The sequence below is a fragment of the Callorhinus ursinus genome, unplaced genomic scaffold, assembly GCF_003265705.2.
Source record: "Callorhinus ursinus isolate GAN/ISIS: 27379988/994484 unplaced genomic scaffold, GSC_fseal_2.0 scaffold11, whole genome shotgun sequence".
Taxonomy (NCBI): Eukaryota; Metazoa; Chordata; class Mammalia; order Carnivora; family Otariidae; genus Callorhinus; species Callorhinus ursinus.
In genome coordinates this window covers 12,938,827-12,956,142 of record NW_027397073.1, presented here as the reverse complement: position 1 = coordinate 12,956,142, position 17,316 = coordinate 12,938,827, and the positions used below count along the sequence as shown (strand labels likewise).

The 17,316-nt window shown below is 38.1% G+C and overlaps 1 protein-coding gene across 1 annotated transcript in view; it reads left to right on the top strand.

The window, feature by feature from the left end:
• Positions 1-17,316, top strand: part of PHLPP1 (PH domain and leucine rich repeat protein phosphatase 1) — a 216,293-nt gene that overhangs the window by 101,220 nt on the left and 97,757 nt on the right. The window contains exon 2 of the mRNA XM_025886739.2: positions 11,604-11,800. Within this exon, the coding sequence (XP_025742524.1) occupies positions 11,604-11,800 (197 nt within the window). The remainder of the gene's footprint in view (positions 1-11,603; positions 11,801-17,316) is intronic.

Below are 17,316 nucleotides of genomic sequence, written 5' to 3'. Positions count from 1 at the left end.
AAACCAGCCCTCCAAGAAATATTGAAAGGGGTCCTCTAAGCAAAGAGAGAGCCTAAAAGTAACATAGACCAGAAAAGAACACAGACAAGATACAGTAACAGTCACCTTACAGGTGATACAATGGCACTAAATTCATACCTTTCAATAGTTACCCTGAATGTAAATGGGCTCAATGCCCCAATCAAAAGACACAGGCTATCAGATTGGATTAAAGAAACAAGACCCATCGATATGCTGTCTGCAAGAGACTCATTTTAGACCCAAAGACACCCCCAGATTGAAAGTGAGGGGGTGGAAAACCATTTACCATGCTAATGGACACCAAAAGAAAGCTGGGGTGGCAATCCTTCTATCAGACAAATTAGATTTTAAACCAAAGACTGTAATAAGAGATGAGGAAGGACATTATATCCTACTTAAAGGGTCTATCCAACAAGAATATATAACAATTGTAAATATCTATGCCCCTAACATGGGAGCAGCCACTTATATAAGGCAATTAATAACAAAAGGAAAGAAACACATTGACAACAATACAATAATAGTGGGGGACTTTAACACCCCCCTGACTGAAATGGACAGATCATCTAAGCAAAAGATCAACAAGGAAATAGACTTTAAATGACGCACTGGACCAAATGGACTTCACAGACGTATTCAGAATATTCCATCCCAAAGCAACAGAGTACACATTCTTCTCTAGTACCCATGGAACATTCTCCAGAATAGATCACATCCTAGGTCACAAATCAGGTCTCAACCGAAAGATTAGGATCATTCCTTGAATATTTTCAGACCACAGTGCTTTGGAACTCGAACTCAATCACAAGAGGAAAGTTGGAAAGAACTCAAATACATGGAGGCTAAAGAGCATCCTACTAAAGAATGAATGGGTCAACCAGGAAATTAAAGAAGAATTAAAAAAAATTCATGGAAGCCAATGAAAATGAAAACACAACTGTTCAAAATCTTTGGGATGCAGCAAAGGTAGTCCTAAAAGGAAAGTATATAGCAATCCAAGCCTTTCTGAAGAAATAAGAAAGGTCTCAAATACACAACCTAACCCTACACCCAAAGGAGCTGGAGAAAGAACAGCAAATAAAGCCTAAACACAGCAGAAGAAGAGAAATAATAAAGATCAGAGCAGAAATCAATGAAATAGAAACCAAAAGAACAGTAGAACAGATCAACGAAACCAGGAGCTGGTTCTTTGAGAAAATTAATAAGATTGATAAACCCCTGGCCAGACTTGTCAAAAAGAAAAGAGAAAGGACCCAAATAAATAAAATCATGAATGAAAGAGGAGCGATCACAACCAGCACCAAAGAAATACAAACAATTATAAGAACATACTATGAGCAACTATACGCCAGCAAATTAGATGATCTGGAAAAAGTGGATGCATTCCTAAAGATATGTATAAACTACCAAAACTGAACCAGGAAGAAATAGAAAACCTGAACAGACCTATAACCACTAAGGAAATTGAAGCAGTCATCAAAAATCTCCCAACAAACAAGAGCCCAGGGCCAGATGGCTTCCCAGGGGAATTCTACCAAACATTTAAAGAAGAATTAATACCTATTCTTCTGAAACTGTTCCAAAAAGTAGAAATGGAAGGAAAACTTCCAAGCTCGTTTTATGAGGCCACCATTACCTTGATCCCAAAACCAGACAAAGACCCCATCAAAAAGGAGAATTACAGACCAATATCCTTGATGAACATGGATGCAAAAATTCTCACCAAAATACTAGCCAATAGGATCCAACAGTACATTGAAAGGATTATTCACCACGACCAAGTGGGATTTATTCCTGGGCTGCAAGGTTGGTTCAACATTTGCAAATCAATCAGTGTGATACAATACATTAATAAAAGAAAGGACAAGAACCGTATGATCCTCTCAATAGATGCAGAAAAAGCATTTGACAAAGTACAGCATCCTTTCTTGATCAAAACTCTTCAGAGTATGGGGATAAAGGGTACATACCTCAATATCATAAAAGCCATCTATGAAAAACCCACAGCGAATATCATTCTCAATGGGGGAAAAACTGAGAGCTTCCCCCCTAAGGTCTGGAACAGGACAGGGATGTCCACTATCACCATTGCTATTCAACATAGTAGAAGTCCTAGCCACAGCAATCAGACAACAAAAAGAAATAAAAGGCATCTGAATCAGCAAAGAAGAAGTCAAACTCTCACTCTTTGCAGATGATATGATACTGTATGAGGAAAACCCAAAAGACTCCACCCCAAAATGCTAGAATTCATACAGGAATTCAGTAAAGTGGCAGGATATAAAATCAATGCACAGAAATCAGGGGCATTCCTATACACCACAACAAGACAGAAGAAAGAGAAATGAAGGAGTCGATCCCATTTACAGTTGCACCCAAAACTATAAGATACCTAGGAATAAATCTAACCAAAGAGGCAAAGAATCTGTACTCAGAAAACTATAAAATACTCATGAAAGAAATTGAGGAAGACACAAAGAAATGGGAAACGTTCCGTGCTCATGGATTGGAAGAACAAATATTGTGAAGATGTCAATGCTATCTAGAGCAATCTACACATTTCATGCAATCCCTATCAAAACACCATTCACTTTTTTCAAAGAAATGGAACAAATAATCCTAAAATTTGTAAGGAACCAGAAAAGACCCTGCATAGCCAGAGGAATGTTGAAAAAGAAAAGCAAAGCTGGTGGCATCACAATTCCAGACTTCAAGCTCTATTACAAAGCTGTCATCATGAAGACAGTATGGTACTGGCACAAAAATAGACACATAGATCAATGGAACAGAATAGAGAGCCCAGAAATGGACCCTCAACTCGACAAAGCAGAAAAGAATGTCCAGTGGAAAAAAGACAGTCTCTTCAACAAATGGTGTTGGGAAAATTGGACAGCCACATGCTGAAGAATGAAACTGGACCATTTCCTTACACCACACACAAAAACAGACTCAAAATGGATGAAAGACCTAAATGTGAGAAAAGAGTCCATCAAAATCCTAAAGGAGAACACAGGCAGCAACCTCTTCGACCTCAGCCGCAGCAACTTCTTCCTAGAAACATTGCCAAAGGCAAGGGAAGCAAGGGCAAAAATGAACTATTGGGACTTCATCAAGATAAAAAGCTTTTGCACAGCAAAAGAAACAGTCAACAAAACCAAAAGAAAACCGATAGAATGGGAGAAGATATTTGCAAAAGACATATCAGATAAAGGGCTAGTATCCAAAATTTATAAAGAACTTATCAGACTGAACACCCAAAGAACAAATGATCCAATCAAGAAATGGGCAGAAGCATGAACAGACATTTTCCCAAAGAAGACATCCAAATGGCCAACCGACACATGAAAAAGTGCTCAACATCGCTCGGCATCAGGGAGATCCAAATCAAAACCTCAGTGAGATACCACCTCACACCTGTCAGAATGGCTAAAATTAAAAAGTCAGGAAACGACAGATGTTGGCGGGGATGCGGAGAAAGGGGAACCCTCCTACGCTGTTGGTGGGAATGCAAGCTGGTGCAGCCACTCTGGAAAACAGTATGGAGGTTCCTCAGAAAGTTGAAAATAGAGCTACCCTACGACCCAGCAATTGCACTACTGGGTATTTACCCCAAAGATACAAATGTAGTGATCCGAAGGGGTACTACACCCTGATGTTTATCGGAGCAATGTCCACAATAGCCAAACTATGGAAAAAGCCAAGATGTCCATCGACAGATGAACGGATAAAGAAGATGTGAGATGTGTGTGTACACACACGTGCGTGCGCGCACACACACAAACACACACACACACACACACAGTGGAATATTATTCAGCCATCAAAAGGAATGAAATCTTGCCATTTGCAATGATGTGGTTGGAACTGGAGGGTATTATGCTGAGCGAAATAAGTCAGTCGGAGAAAGACATATATCATATCTCACTGATATGAGGAATTCTTAATCTCAGGAAACAAACTGAGGGTTGCTGGAGTGGTGGGGGGTGGGAGGGATGGGGTGGCTCGGTGATAGACATTGGGGAGGGTATGTGCTATGGTGAGTGCTGTGAATTGTGTAAGACTGTTGAATCACAGACCTGTACCCCTGAAACAAATAATACACTATATGTTAAAAAAAAGAAGATAGTAGGAAGGTAAAAATGAAGGGGGCAAAATCGGAGGGGGAGACAAACCATGAGAGACGATGGACTCTGAAAAACAAACTGAGGGTTCTAGAGGGGAGGGGGGTGGGGGGATGGGTTAGCCTGGTGATGGGTATTAAAGAGGGCACATATTGAATGGAGCACTGGGTGTTATATGCAAACAATGAATCATGGAACACTACATCAAAAGATGTATGGTGATTAACATAACATAATAAAATTAAAAAATGGTATAAAAAATAATGGAAAATAAGTGCGAACTTTATGCATTTTGTGTTTTATTCTGAGGGGGTTTAAAATAAAGCTTCTGAAGTTTCCCACAGTTACCTATAGGTAAATCATGTAAATGATCTAATTATGGGAGGTTTTTGTATTTGGTATTTTTTTTTTTTTGAGATTCCTAATAAGTTGAGGGATGGTCATCTGGAACGGGTGTGTTTCAGAACGTCACATTGGTATAAGATAGTTTTTAAGGTCACTTTTAGAACATCGGAATCTAGTGCTCGCTTCGGCAGCACATATACTAGAACATCGGAATCTAGATTAACGTCTTTAATGTAATCAACCTTGTAGGGGAAAAAAAGTAGGTAGTTGACTATTATCTAATGCAGTAGAGAGGAATTAGATTGTTTTGCTCGTGGAATCTGTTTCTCTTATAAAATTTAAACATTATTAAGTATGGGTTATAAAGTGGACCGTAAACCCAGACTCCCCTTCTCAGCGAGGAGGCAGAAAAGCATTTTGAATCACATTGCGTCTTAACAGGATTGCATGGGCAATGCTCTTTGTAACCTTGTCAAGTCATCTTGGCTAAAGTCTGTTCTTCACGGCAAAGAAACTGAAACGTATCTTTTATTAGTAAGAGAGAGGAGTAGTGGTGTGGATTATCCAAAATCATTATTTTGGATATTATCCAAAATATTCCAAATATCCAAATTTCAATTATCAATTCCAAATATCCAAATATTCCAATATCCAAAATTATCCAAAAATCATTCATGCTTGATTTTAGAATTTTTATTTTAGCATTTGTCAATGTGTGCATGCCTCACTGGAACTTCGCAACCCTCCTTTTAATAAAAGCATCCCTTGGTGAAAACTTGACTCAGCTGGAACTATGGTGCTGTCTACCTTCATCATCCTGATTTCCACGCCCACAGCAGTATGCATCACCTCTGACTCAAGTCACAATTTTTATCTAAAGGAGGTAGTGAGTATTGTTTATCCTTTTGAGAGCGGTTATGGGCATATTGCACCTTACGCATGCTCAGATTCAAGATTTAGTCATCCCAAGGCCTCCCGAGCCTCATGATAAATAGACATTTGTAACTTTTCTGAGGCCTACATTTGAATCAAACATACCATGAGGCCTGCTGCCTGGCTTCATTGTTTTGAGAAGTTCAGCTGTTTCTCTTCACTCATGGTGTTCTGTGCTTTAATGCTTGTTGCCTTATGACATTATCCTTTGTGGAGAAGTATGACAAAAATAAAGCCAGCTGGGAAAGCAGGTGATGAAAATTTTTCTTTGGTCTACCAAAGGGATGGTTTTTAACCAGAAAATAGAAGTTGTAAGTAATTTAAGAATGTTAAATGTGGCAGAAGCTTGACAAACCCATGGACCTGAACAAGTCTACCATGTACTATAATGGAAATGACAATAAAAAGTTAGTGAAACTGTTACAGTGATTTTTCTAGCCAAGGAAAAAATTCCTCATCCAATGAGAAAGAAAAACTCAGGAGAATGTTGAAAAGGCTCCTAAGGTATGGTCTGGTTATGCACGGAAAGACGAGACTGCCATTTCTGGGAAGTAACAGATGGCGAAGACATTGAACTGACAGGTGAAGGTTGATTTGATGAAATTTCTCAAATGCATTTTCTTTGCCAAATATGAAGTTAATAAGGGGAGGCCACACCAGCTAGCCATGTATTGCTCCTGGAGCTGAGCTGAAGGAACTCATAAATCAGGGAAGGGTTATGGTCTCTGTGAATGCAGGAGTGTAATGAAACCCACCTTTGAAGAAAATACCTTCTCTAAATATACATCCCAAGAAGAGACATGAGCATTGGGTATTCAGACAACTAAGGGGTAATTTTGGTGATGGAATGGAGGGAAATCTAAAGATGCCTGAGAGGTGAATCAAATTCCTTGTGAGGACAGGAGGTGAGGGAAGGAAGGAGGGACGAGGCGGGTCTAAAAGCAGCACCTGCTCATCTAGTTCATTTCCAGTTGCCTTTCTCATCCTTTCCCCAACTTGATGCACTTTCTCCTTTGGTTAAGGTTTATCAACCAAATGCTGATGATCACCAGATCGAAAAGACTTTGTTAACCTATGGCTATAGCTCAGTGGGTCTCAAGTGGTGGTCCTCACCTGCAGCATCAGCAGAATCTCTAGCCCTCACCCAGAATTACTGAATTGGAAACTCTGGGTAGTGGAGCCCTGCAGTCTGTCTTGAGAAAGCCTTCCAGGTGATTTTGGTGCAAGCTGGTTAGAAGCCCTCTGCTGTGATTTGTCTTCATTCAGCATTTCCTTTAACATTTTAATTTATTATAATTTGTTATATATTACATACAGTGTACAGTTGTGGTAGTCATCTTCATTACTCTGACTTATCGAATTTTTTAAGTTCCTGGCTGATTTTATTATAGTTTATATTAGGGCTTGTTTTGGTAGATTTTTAAAAAATTATTTTGGCTCTGTGTTTACAGAATCTATAAGAATATGAGGGGCTAGCTCACATTTTCCAGGTACTGTTTTAATTAATTTATAAGGGAAATTATAAGCTCTAGTGGTATTCAAGAATTTAGAGATTAGAGAAAGGTTCAAAGCATGACATTTCTCAGGGATAAGGGTCTACAGTAATTTTGGTGATACAAATAAACCTAATCAAACTGAGTAGCTGTCAGTAAGAAGCAAGATTTACTGGGCAGTTGACTTTATATATTTTGATCTGATACATAAATTAACCCTCCCCAAATCTATTTAGCAGCTGGTTGTCATTTCCATTAGCTAAAAGCAGCTAGTTTTAAATCTGTTTCAAAGCTCCTGCCAGCACGTCTTGCTGAGCTTTGTTTAGCCTTTCAACTGTGAGACAAAATTCCCAGGTGCCCTTTCAGTGCTCAGCTCTCCAGACCTTGTTATGGGTTGTTTAAAACCTTCTGCCAGCTCTTGAAATGACCCTAGGCAAGTAATTTAATTCAGTCTTTCTGTGACTGAAGGTAGTCAAGAAGGATTTAAGGATTTATATGCAATAAGAAACATGCTTTAGAGTTTTATCAGTCTAAGCTCTAAAGGTAGAAGAGGTGAGGGTGAGGGTTGAATGTTTTCACTCATTCCTGACCATTTTTAGCTCTAGGGACGTGGTAAATTCTTCCATTAACTTTTATGCAGTGATCAGACTTCCTTAGTTTTTGGTGCCATATCATCATGAATACTTTCATTCTCTAAAGTTTTGGAAATTGTGATTGCTTAATATAATATTCTTATTCTTGTTTTTTACTATTTCTGGTTACAGTAGACCCTCACTAGTTTATACAAAAGTTCTGTAAATTTGTAGATGATTTTAGGGAAATGTGGGTTATTTAAGTAATACTATGTTCAGGTAAATAGAACTAAGTGAAATCAACTTCATAAAGTTGTAATAGTTATTGCCCTGAAACTTAATGGCTTAAAACACCACATGTTTATTATCTCCTCCTTTCTCTGAATCACGAGTTCAGGAGTGGAGTGGCTTAGCTGGGTACTTCTGGCTCAAGTATCATGAGGTGTGCAGTCAGCATGTCTTGGGGCTACTGGGGCTGGAGGATCTGCTTCTATTAGGGCTCAGTCACGTGGCTGGTGAAAAGAGACCTCAGTTCCTCACTGGCTTTTGGCAGGGGGTTTCAGGGCCTCACCTTGTTGGCGTTTACATAGGGTCTCCAGAGTGTCCTCCTGACATGGCAGCTGGTGTCCCCAGAGGGAGAGTGATCCTAGACAGAGCAAAGAGGAAGCTCTATGCCCTTTACGACCTTCAGAAGTTGCTTCACTTCTGCCACATTCTGTTTGTTAAAAGTGAGTCACTAAGTATAGTCCACTTGCAAGAGGAGTGGAATTAGGCTCTACCTTTTGAGGGGAAGAATTTAAAAGAATTTTATGGACATGTTTTTAAACTTCTGCAATGATAGACATGATTATATATTTAGCAAAGACGTGATTGGCAACAACCAAATTTGTACTTATTTCTTTATTGTTTAAATGGTCTTATAGTTAAAACAGGTGTTTCTGCTACTTTATATATATTCCTGAAAATTCTCATGTTCTCCAAAATTGTAAAATAAAAATAAAAGGGTTTATGGGAAAATGCAGTTGGAAGGGGGCAGGACTATAAGTCCATGCATCTTTATAACCAAAATACTAACAAAAGTAATGATGGGGCCTTGGGAGATAACCCAGATGGTCCACATGGGCATCCTAGTGTGGCTGGAAGTGGAGTTGCCTTAAGGAATATTAAAACTGCACAATAACAGAACAATAGAAATGCTAGCTTGTGGGCACTGAGATAGCATATTTGCTGTGGGCTTTTTCCTTTGCTATTGAAAGTTATAATTCTAGAGTAAATCTTTTTGAACCAACACAATATGCATATTAAAATGACACCATTCCCCTATTTATAATCATATGAGCTAATTGGTGTTAATGAATCACAGTATTGTAGCAGAACAGACTGTAGTTTCCCTTAAATAAATACTTCTCTTCTAATCATTTATTTAGTAAAATTCCCTGCTGATAGATAAGACTGAAGGAGACTTCAGTCGCTCTGCTGTGATCAGGTCTCTAGCTCAGCTTGAAATACTTGCTTTTGCTATCTTTCCTCTTGGATCGTGTAAGAAATGCCTTAAACCTGTAGGAAATTAGAGTAACATTTCTAAAATAAAAGTTTTAACGAATGATCCAACTTTCAACTGGCAGGCATTGGTTACTTGGTGTTGTCAATATTTTTTAGAGCATAGGGCAATTGGAATTCCTCTGAATTGAAAAGTTTAAGAATTGGCAGGGAGAGATAAAATAATTCCTTATGTTATAGAATAAGGAAGTCTGATGCAAGGGAGGGTGGTTGCCCAGGTATATAGTGCATATTCATCTCCATATTCCCTAGAGCCCTGTTTGTACACAGCAAGTCCTGAGGACGTGTCTGATCTGGAACACCCAGGGAGGGAGCAGACCACAAGGATATTGAAATTCACTCAGAGCGGTTTGATTCAGACTGGGATGTTTAGGGCTTTCCAAGGACAGACTGATCTTACCATTAGGCTCTAGGACTATTCAAGGCCCTTTGGGAATTTTTCTAACTAGAGAATAAAAAGCCTGTCTCTGTTGGTGTCTCCATACTCTTTTATATATTTATCCCTTCTGGGATGTATAGTCCACTCCATCTGGTGATTTGTTCTGGGTCTTTCTCTAGCATTTTTGTGGAGGTGGGAGAATTGAAGGGCTATCTTTATGTACCCCTGTTGTCTTTTTCATCAGTCTGTGGTTACTCACAGATCTACATAAATGTGACAGGTTAACAAGTGTCCTTGAAGCCACTCTCGGATGTGGCTAAATTGTCTCCTTTGCATTCATTAGTCCGTATGTAAGTGTGTGTGTGCACGCGCATGTGCACGTGCATATTTAGATCAGATTCCTCATTAGTGTATGTTAGTTTCTTACATTCATGGAAATTGGATTTTAGAAAGCAGTAGTCTGTTACACTTACCTTCTTCCCTACAGGAAGAGTGTCATGTAGAAAGGACCTCTTAGACTGGGAGTCCGAGCATTTTTCTCTCTAGGTAAATGAACTTGTATGGAAGGGGACAAGCGAATGACTGTGGTCTGATCCATCACTGGCAGCCTTTGGCAAGTCATGTCTGATCTGAAGTTTCCTGGGCTTCCTACCTCGTTGCGGGGCATTAGCATCTGGTGACTGAACAAGTCACTGGAGTTCTCAGCTCTCTTGAGGGTGTCAGCGGTGTGTAGTTGTTTGCTGGGCACCAAGTTGAAATAGCTGAACCGCTGTTACACTTCACTCTGGCCCAGCCCCAGCAAAATTATGTAGTATGCAGTATCTACTTTATAAAACATTTGATATACTGGGAGAAAGAGGAAGTGAAATTCAAACCCGCTGGTTTTGTTATTTCTGCCCAAAGGTATGTATTGGGAGGGTTCCAACACTGGATCTCTTGAGATCTATTTTTGGTGCTGCTACTCTTCCTGTTTCCTTTTCTAGCAGGTATTAGACATCTACCAAAACTACTTGGTATTTATGTGAATTTTTAAAATTCATAAGAATATAATTTCCCTTGAAATATGTTTTTTCTGCTAGCCTTTGGCAACTAGGCAAATTTCCAAATAAATAGAACCCTTCTGGCTTGGGTTCTGTTCAAGGACATGTGTCTCTCATTAGTTACTTCTGAGCATGGGTTTCAGTACTCTTTGCTATTATACATTCAGTGTCTACAACAAGGAATGCTTTGCTCCTTGTTTATAACACTGTCATATATTAATCACAGTAGTTCTACCATCCAGTTGATAGGTCTTGTCTGAATATCAATCTGCCAGATTCATTTCCATCTTGGAAATGAAGACTCTTAGGATCTTTCCCAGTGCTCTCTTTGTCTCTGAGTCTCAGTGCCCCTCTCTCTCTGTCTTCCCTCTATGAGTCACATGCACCACCACACACCATCCTTCCTGGATTGGTGTTAAGTCTGTCTTTGAGTACTTAACCTATCATTATAGAATAACATTTTCTTAATAGAAAAGGTATTTTTTGTCTCCTTAACAGTAAATGTACATTGAGTAACTGTAGGAGCAAGAACATCAGCAGTTAATTCCATTAAAACTGATTAGTTTCATTAAATGCTAGATCTTGAATGTTATTTTCCTATCTCAGTCTATAATATTTTCTTTTTAGTGTACTTAAACTCCAGCCATTTATAAAAGTCTTGAAGTTATCCCTTTTTTAAATGTAAAAAAAATATGTGCAGGATATAGAAGGAAATAAAACTTGGGTTTAACAGAGGACGTAAAACAGTCTTTTCCGAGGGTTTTAAGGAAAACCCTTAAAGTAGATGTGGTAGTTCTTAACCATAATTGTATTATTGCGGATTTCAGAGTCTCTCAATTGTAAATTAGATTGTTGCCCAATAATTATTCCCTGTTGCCCTGATAGTTTATCTGGTATGCCAGTGAGTTGGAAAACAGCCCAATTCTGGGGTGCCTGGGTGGCTTAGTTAAGTGTCTGCCTTCGGCTCAGGTCATGATCCTGGGGTCCTGGGATCGAGTCCCGCATCAGGCTCCCTGCTCAGCGGGGAGTCTCCTTTTCCCTCTCCCCTCTCCGTCAAGTAAATGAATAAAATCTTAAAAATAAATAAATAAGAAGAGCCCAGTTCTTTGGACTAAAATGTTTGCTTGTGTTTGTTTCAGGAAAACCTCACAGCACTGGTAGCTCTGAAAGGATTCAGCTCTCAGGAATGTATAATGTCCGTAAAGGCAAAATGCAATTGCCAGTGAACCGATGGACCAGACGCCAAGTCATCCTGTGTGGGACCTGCCTAATAGTATCATCTGTGAAAGACAGCTTGACCGGAAAGATGCATGTTCTGCCACTAATTGGTGGAAAAGTAAGTTTAAAACGAACAAAATACTAACAGGTTTCCCAGTGTCATTAAGCTTACTTTGAGCCATTTCTTTAATATGGGGTCCATGGTTTTCACTCATCTAAGGTCTAATTCAGTTCCTCTTGTGCTCTACCAGTGGGCATTGTTGGATGGTGGAGTTGTGGAAGATAACACTGCTGTTGGCCCACGTGAGGCCCCGGTGATCATTACTTTATTAGTACATGCATCTTACTTACAGGCTTGAAAACAGAGCAGCTAAAATTCAGTATTATATTTTAGGCTGTAGATGATAAATTATTCTTTATGAGTAGACATCTCTTGATATCTTGAGTATGTATTGTGTAGTATAGTTTAATGATCCTGAAGTCCATGGCTTTAGGACCATTCAAGCATGCTTACCAAGGGTTAGACTCTATCTCTCTTGCATGAATCTTTGATCCAACTTTGACATACCTGTCTCTCTTTGTGCAGTGACCAGTGAAGTTAGCATTTTTTTAAAAAAAGATTTTACTTACTTGAGAGAGGAAGAGAGGGCATGAACAGTGGGAGGGGAAGAGGAGAGGGAGAAGCAGACTCCCCGCTGAGCAGAGAGCCCCACACGGGGCTCGATCCCAGGACACTGAGATCATGACCTGAGCCAAAGGCAGACACTTAACTGACTGAGCCACCCCGGTGCCCCAGAGTTAACATTTTTTAGTTTATCAACTTAGCTAGTCATAATTTTTCAACCTGAAATGTTAACTTGTTTCAGAGAAAAACTGTGATAAAGCTGATAGATATTACCAACATTACTATCTGCTTTTCTTGGGGCATGATAATTATTTTATTCCTATCATTTATAAACTAGAAAGAACCAGATTGCTTGGGAAAATCTTACATTCTTTTTTTGCCAGATCGATTTATTAATACCCAAGTGTTGGTGGGAGTATCATTACCATAATTATATGTTAGTATTTCCCAAGTTTTAAATGATACGATAATCTCTTAATAAATGGGAAGTCAAGTTTGGATGAAGAAAAGGGTTTTTGAAAATTGGGGGCATATTAAGCAAATATTTTCTTTACCATTTTTCTTCCTGAATGGGCATGGGAAAGAAGGCAGAACCTGGAGGATATAAATAGAGGGGTAAAAAAACAAACAAAAAAAAAGCAAAAAAACCCACAACTTTTGTTAAAGTGAACTTTTTAAAATTGGCACATGTTTAATCTGTTGGTTCCGGGGATTAGAAATGAATAAGATAAAATCAGGTGTGTGCAGTAGTAAATGGCTTTGTTACTCACCTGCTGTGTAGCAAATTCATTCTTCATTCATAATTTAGTCGTTCCTTATGTACATAGCCCATGCCAGTTCCCCACCCACCCCTCTGCTATTATGCAATCTAATCCTAAAAAGACTAATACTTGATCATTTAAAAAAGATTTTGGCCAGGCTGCCAGGTATATTTAGATCTATTTCAGTCACCTGTTTTGAAACCATTACTTAACTTTTGTCTGAGCATTGAAGAATTAGTGGTATCTTATTACTGAAGATTTTGTCCTCTGGATTGAATTCTGAAAAATTTGTCATCATTATTACTCCCATAGGTCATCATTACAAATGCATATTTAATGTTTGATGCCCTATTAGGTCAACAGTCTGTTTCTTTCTTCTCTATGATGTTAGGCATTTGCTTAGGCAAATTTAATACAACTATTTATTAAATAACCTCTGTGGGGAAGCCACTTTGGTTGGTGTCCCAGAAATACCAAGGTGGGTAAGTCATCATCTCTGCCTTTGAATTGCTTATAATTTACTATCCAGAGATGAAGGATGGGCACAACAATATCTGCTCTGAGAGAGATGCAGAAAAGTAGTGCAGGAGATGAGTGGAGGAGAGATTACATTTTCTTGTGGGGAATCAGGGAATTTTGTGATGAAGGAGGTAGCAATTACAGTAAAACTTGAAGGGTGAAAAATCTCTTGACATATGAAGGAGATGGTCAGAAAGATTATTGTGCTCAGAGAAGCAGAGGCAGGAAAGCAGTGGAATGTTCAGATAAGGTCAGAAGATCGAGTTATAATTAGCATTTTCATTCAGAGCTAGAGACTTGTCTTGTTTCCCAGGCCTATTATTGGATGGACTTCTACCATTGAATAAATTGAAATAGCTTCCTTTTCTCACAGACCAACCTTGTAAAACCTGTTTTGCACTATGCCTTTAAAAATAATTGAGTATGTTGAAAAACAGTCTTTTAAAACCTGTTGACCGAGTTAGGGAAAAATAATCCAGTCTTTGCAATCTGAGTTTTCATTAATGTTTATCTGTTCCTTTTTTCATTCTTCTGTTTCATTGTGTTAAAGGGAAAACTAAGAGTAAATGGAAGGTTTTTGTTTTTTTAAATATATATGAAGAAGAGCTAGAAATGAAGTGTGAGATAGATTGGCCATAACCCTAGCAATAATTGCTGATAATCGAATCTGACAACCACTTGAGCATGATCATTTAGTTTACATTTTCAAATGCCAAATTCCAACTATGAAGTTAAATGAAGCACTCTTAAAATTTAATTGTTGGGAGAAAATTATTTAATAGATAAGTTTCTATTCATTGTGCAAGTGTTAGGTAGTTTATCCTTTAAAATTTAACATAGATTTTTAGATATCATATTTTAATATTTTACTTAATATTTGCTAAATTATGATGCATAATTTGAATAACCGTTAACCTACTGCTCAGTTTAGGAATCATGGCAGTATCAGTACCAGTGTTTCTGCCTGTGTTCTCTTTACATTTGTCCCCTTGCCTCCCCAAACCCCAGAGGTATCCACCTATTGTCCTAGAATTTATATTCATCATTTTCTTTTTTGAAATAAGTTTAATCTTTTTTGAAATAAAACTGTTTTGCTTTTGATCTGATTAAAAATAGTGTTGTACTACGTGTGGGCTTCTGTGATTGAGTTTTTCCCCTCAGTATTATGTTGTTTCATAACAAGATTCTATGTTGCTTGTTGTATGTGGTTTTCATTTCTGTATAATATTTCCCTCTGTAAATGTTCTAAATTCTCATAATTTCTTAAGTAAGTTTCCTGTTGATGGACATTTGGGTTGGTTCTAGTTTTTTGTTATTATAAATAATGCTGCTGACATAGTCTTATATTGATATGCCTCCTGGTATGCAAGTAGATTTTCTAGGGCAGTAGTTCTCAACTCGAGTTACTGTGCCCAAAAGGGACGTTTGGTAATATGTGCAAGTGTTTTGATTGTGAAATTTTTGGATGTCAACAAATTGGCTAAATTATTCTCTAGTAACAAATTCCCCCAGATGTCAGTGACTTGACATAACCTCATTTTCTCATTCCCCTAAATGTCCACTGTGAATTGGTGGAGTTTTCTTTTTTCACATAACTGTCCAGGGACCCAGCCTAATGGAAGCTCTGCTCTCTTAAAACGTTTGGAACATGCAACCTTCTTTTGGTGCTGAGGCAGAGGCAGAGACAACAGAAGACTCATGAACTGTCTCTTGTATATTTGGATGCAGAAGTGACCCCATGTCACTTCTCATGGCTCATTGTCCAGAACTAGTCACATGACTTCACCTTAATTGCAGAGGGTCCGGAAAATGTGGAAAGTAGTGTTTGGTTAATATTAATATCTTTGGTGCAAAGGGAAAATATTGGCATTTATGGGACAGGGGCTCAGAGAATGAGTATTAGTATTAGTACTGCACCATGTACAGTGAACTGTTTAATTCAAAATCCTATAATAAATGACATTCTTGAGAAATGCTGCTCTTAGATACAGACTTAGGAGTGCAGTTACTGGGCTATAGGGCATATGCACATGCTACAAGATGATATCAAATTGTTTTCCAAAGTTGATGCCCCATTTTACACTCACATCAGTGTACAAGTGTTCCTGTTTCTCTATATCTTCACCAAATTTTATTGAGGTATAACTGACCTATAGTAAACTGCATATTTTATAGTAATTTGATAACAGTATAGGTAGCTAAATACACCCGTTAAACCATCGCCACAATGAAGAAAAATTATCATAACACCCTCAAAAGTTTCCTTGGGCTACTTTGTACCCCATTTCCTCCCACTCTTTTCCTCTCACTTTTCCCCATCTTCCAGAAATCACTGGCCTGATTTCTCTTAATATTGATTAGTTTAAATGGCATTTTAAAAAAATTATATTTTCTCTTTAGTGTATAGAAATGCAGTTGCCTTTTGAGTGTTGATTTTATATCTAGCCACCTTGCTAAATTTTCTTTTTTATTCTAATATGATGTCTATAGATTGTTTGGAGTTTATTATGTAGGTAATCATGTAATATTTAAATAATGACAATTTCCTTCCTTCTTTAATACATTTTTGTGTCTTATTGTAATGGCCAGAACTCTATAGTATTGAATAGAAACAGTAGATACTTGTCATCTCAGTGATCTTAAAGAGAGTGGTATATCATCGTCATCAACACTGACGTTTGCCTTAGATGTTTGATAAATACCCTTTGTCAGCTAATACCAAGTTGTTATTTGTGTTCTTAGTTTGCTAGGAGTTTTTATCATGAATGATGAGTAAGTGGTGAATGTTACCAAATGCTTTTTCTGCAGCTGTGGGGATGATCATATGGTTTTCTTCTTTCACCTGTTAGAATGATTGAAGATTTTATAGTTCTGATAATGCTAAATCATCTTGACTTTCCTGAGGTAAATCCAATTTGTTCTTGATATGTAGTTTTTTTTTCTATTTAAATTCAATTAATTAACATATAATGTATTATTTGTTTCAGGGGTATAGGTCTGTGACTCATCAGTCTTATATAATACCCAGTGCTCATTACAACACATACCCTCCCCAAAGTCCATCATCCAGTTATTCCAACCCCCCACACCTCCCCTCCAGCAACCCTCAGTTTGTTTCCTAAGATTAAGAGTCAAAAGATTTTATTTATTTACTAGAGAGAGAGCAAAGCAGGGGGAGAGGCAGAGGGAGAGGGAGAAGCAGACTCCCCACTGAGCAGGGAGCCTGACTCAGGGCTCAGTCCCAGGACCCTGAGATCATGACCTGAGCTGAAGGCAGACACTTAACCAACTGAGCCACCCAGGCACCCCTTAATGTATAGTGGGTTTTTTGGTATTTCTGGATTCTCCACGTCTGGTTTTTTGTTTTGTTTTGTTTTGTTTTGTTTTGTATTTCTGGATTCTGATGCAACATTTTGTTCAAGATAAGTGTTCATAACTGAGACTGGCCTATAATTTTCCTTTCTGTTTCTGCTCTGATCTGTTTTTGGTTATAAAATAGGTTGGGGTATTTTTCTTCATTTTTTGTTTGGTAGATGAGTTTGCACAAGTTTGGAGTGATCTGTCTCTTGGAATTTTGGTAAAATTTATCTATAAAACCATATGGGCCTGATATTTCTTGAGAAAAAAAATTTTTAATATTCAGTTTCTTACATGGTTATAGGACTATGTAGGCCTTCTGGTCTTTTTCTTGATTTAGTGTTAGTAAAATATATTTTCTTAGATTTTGCC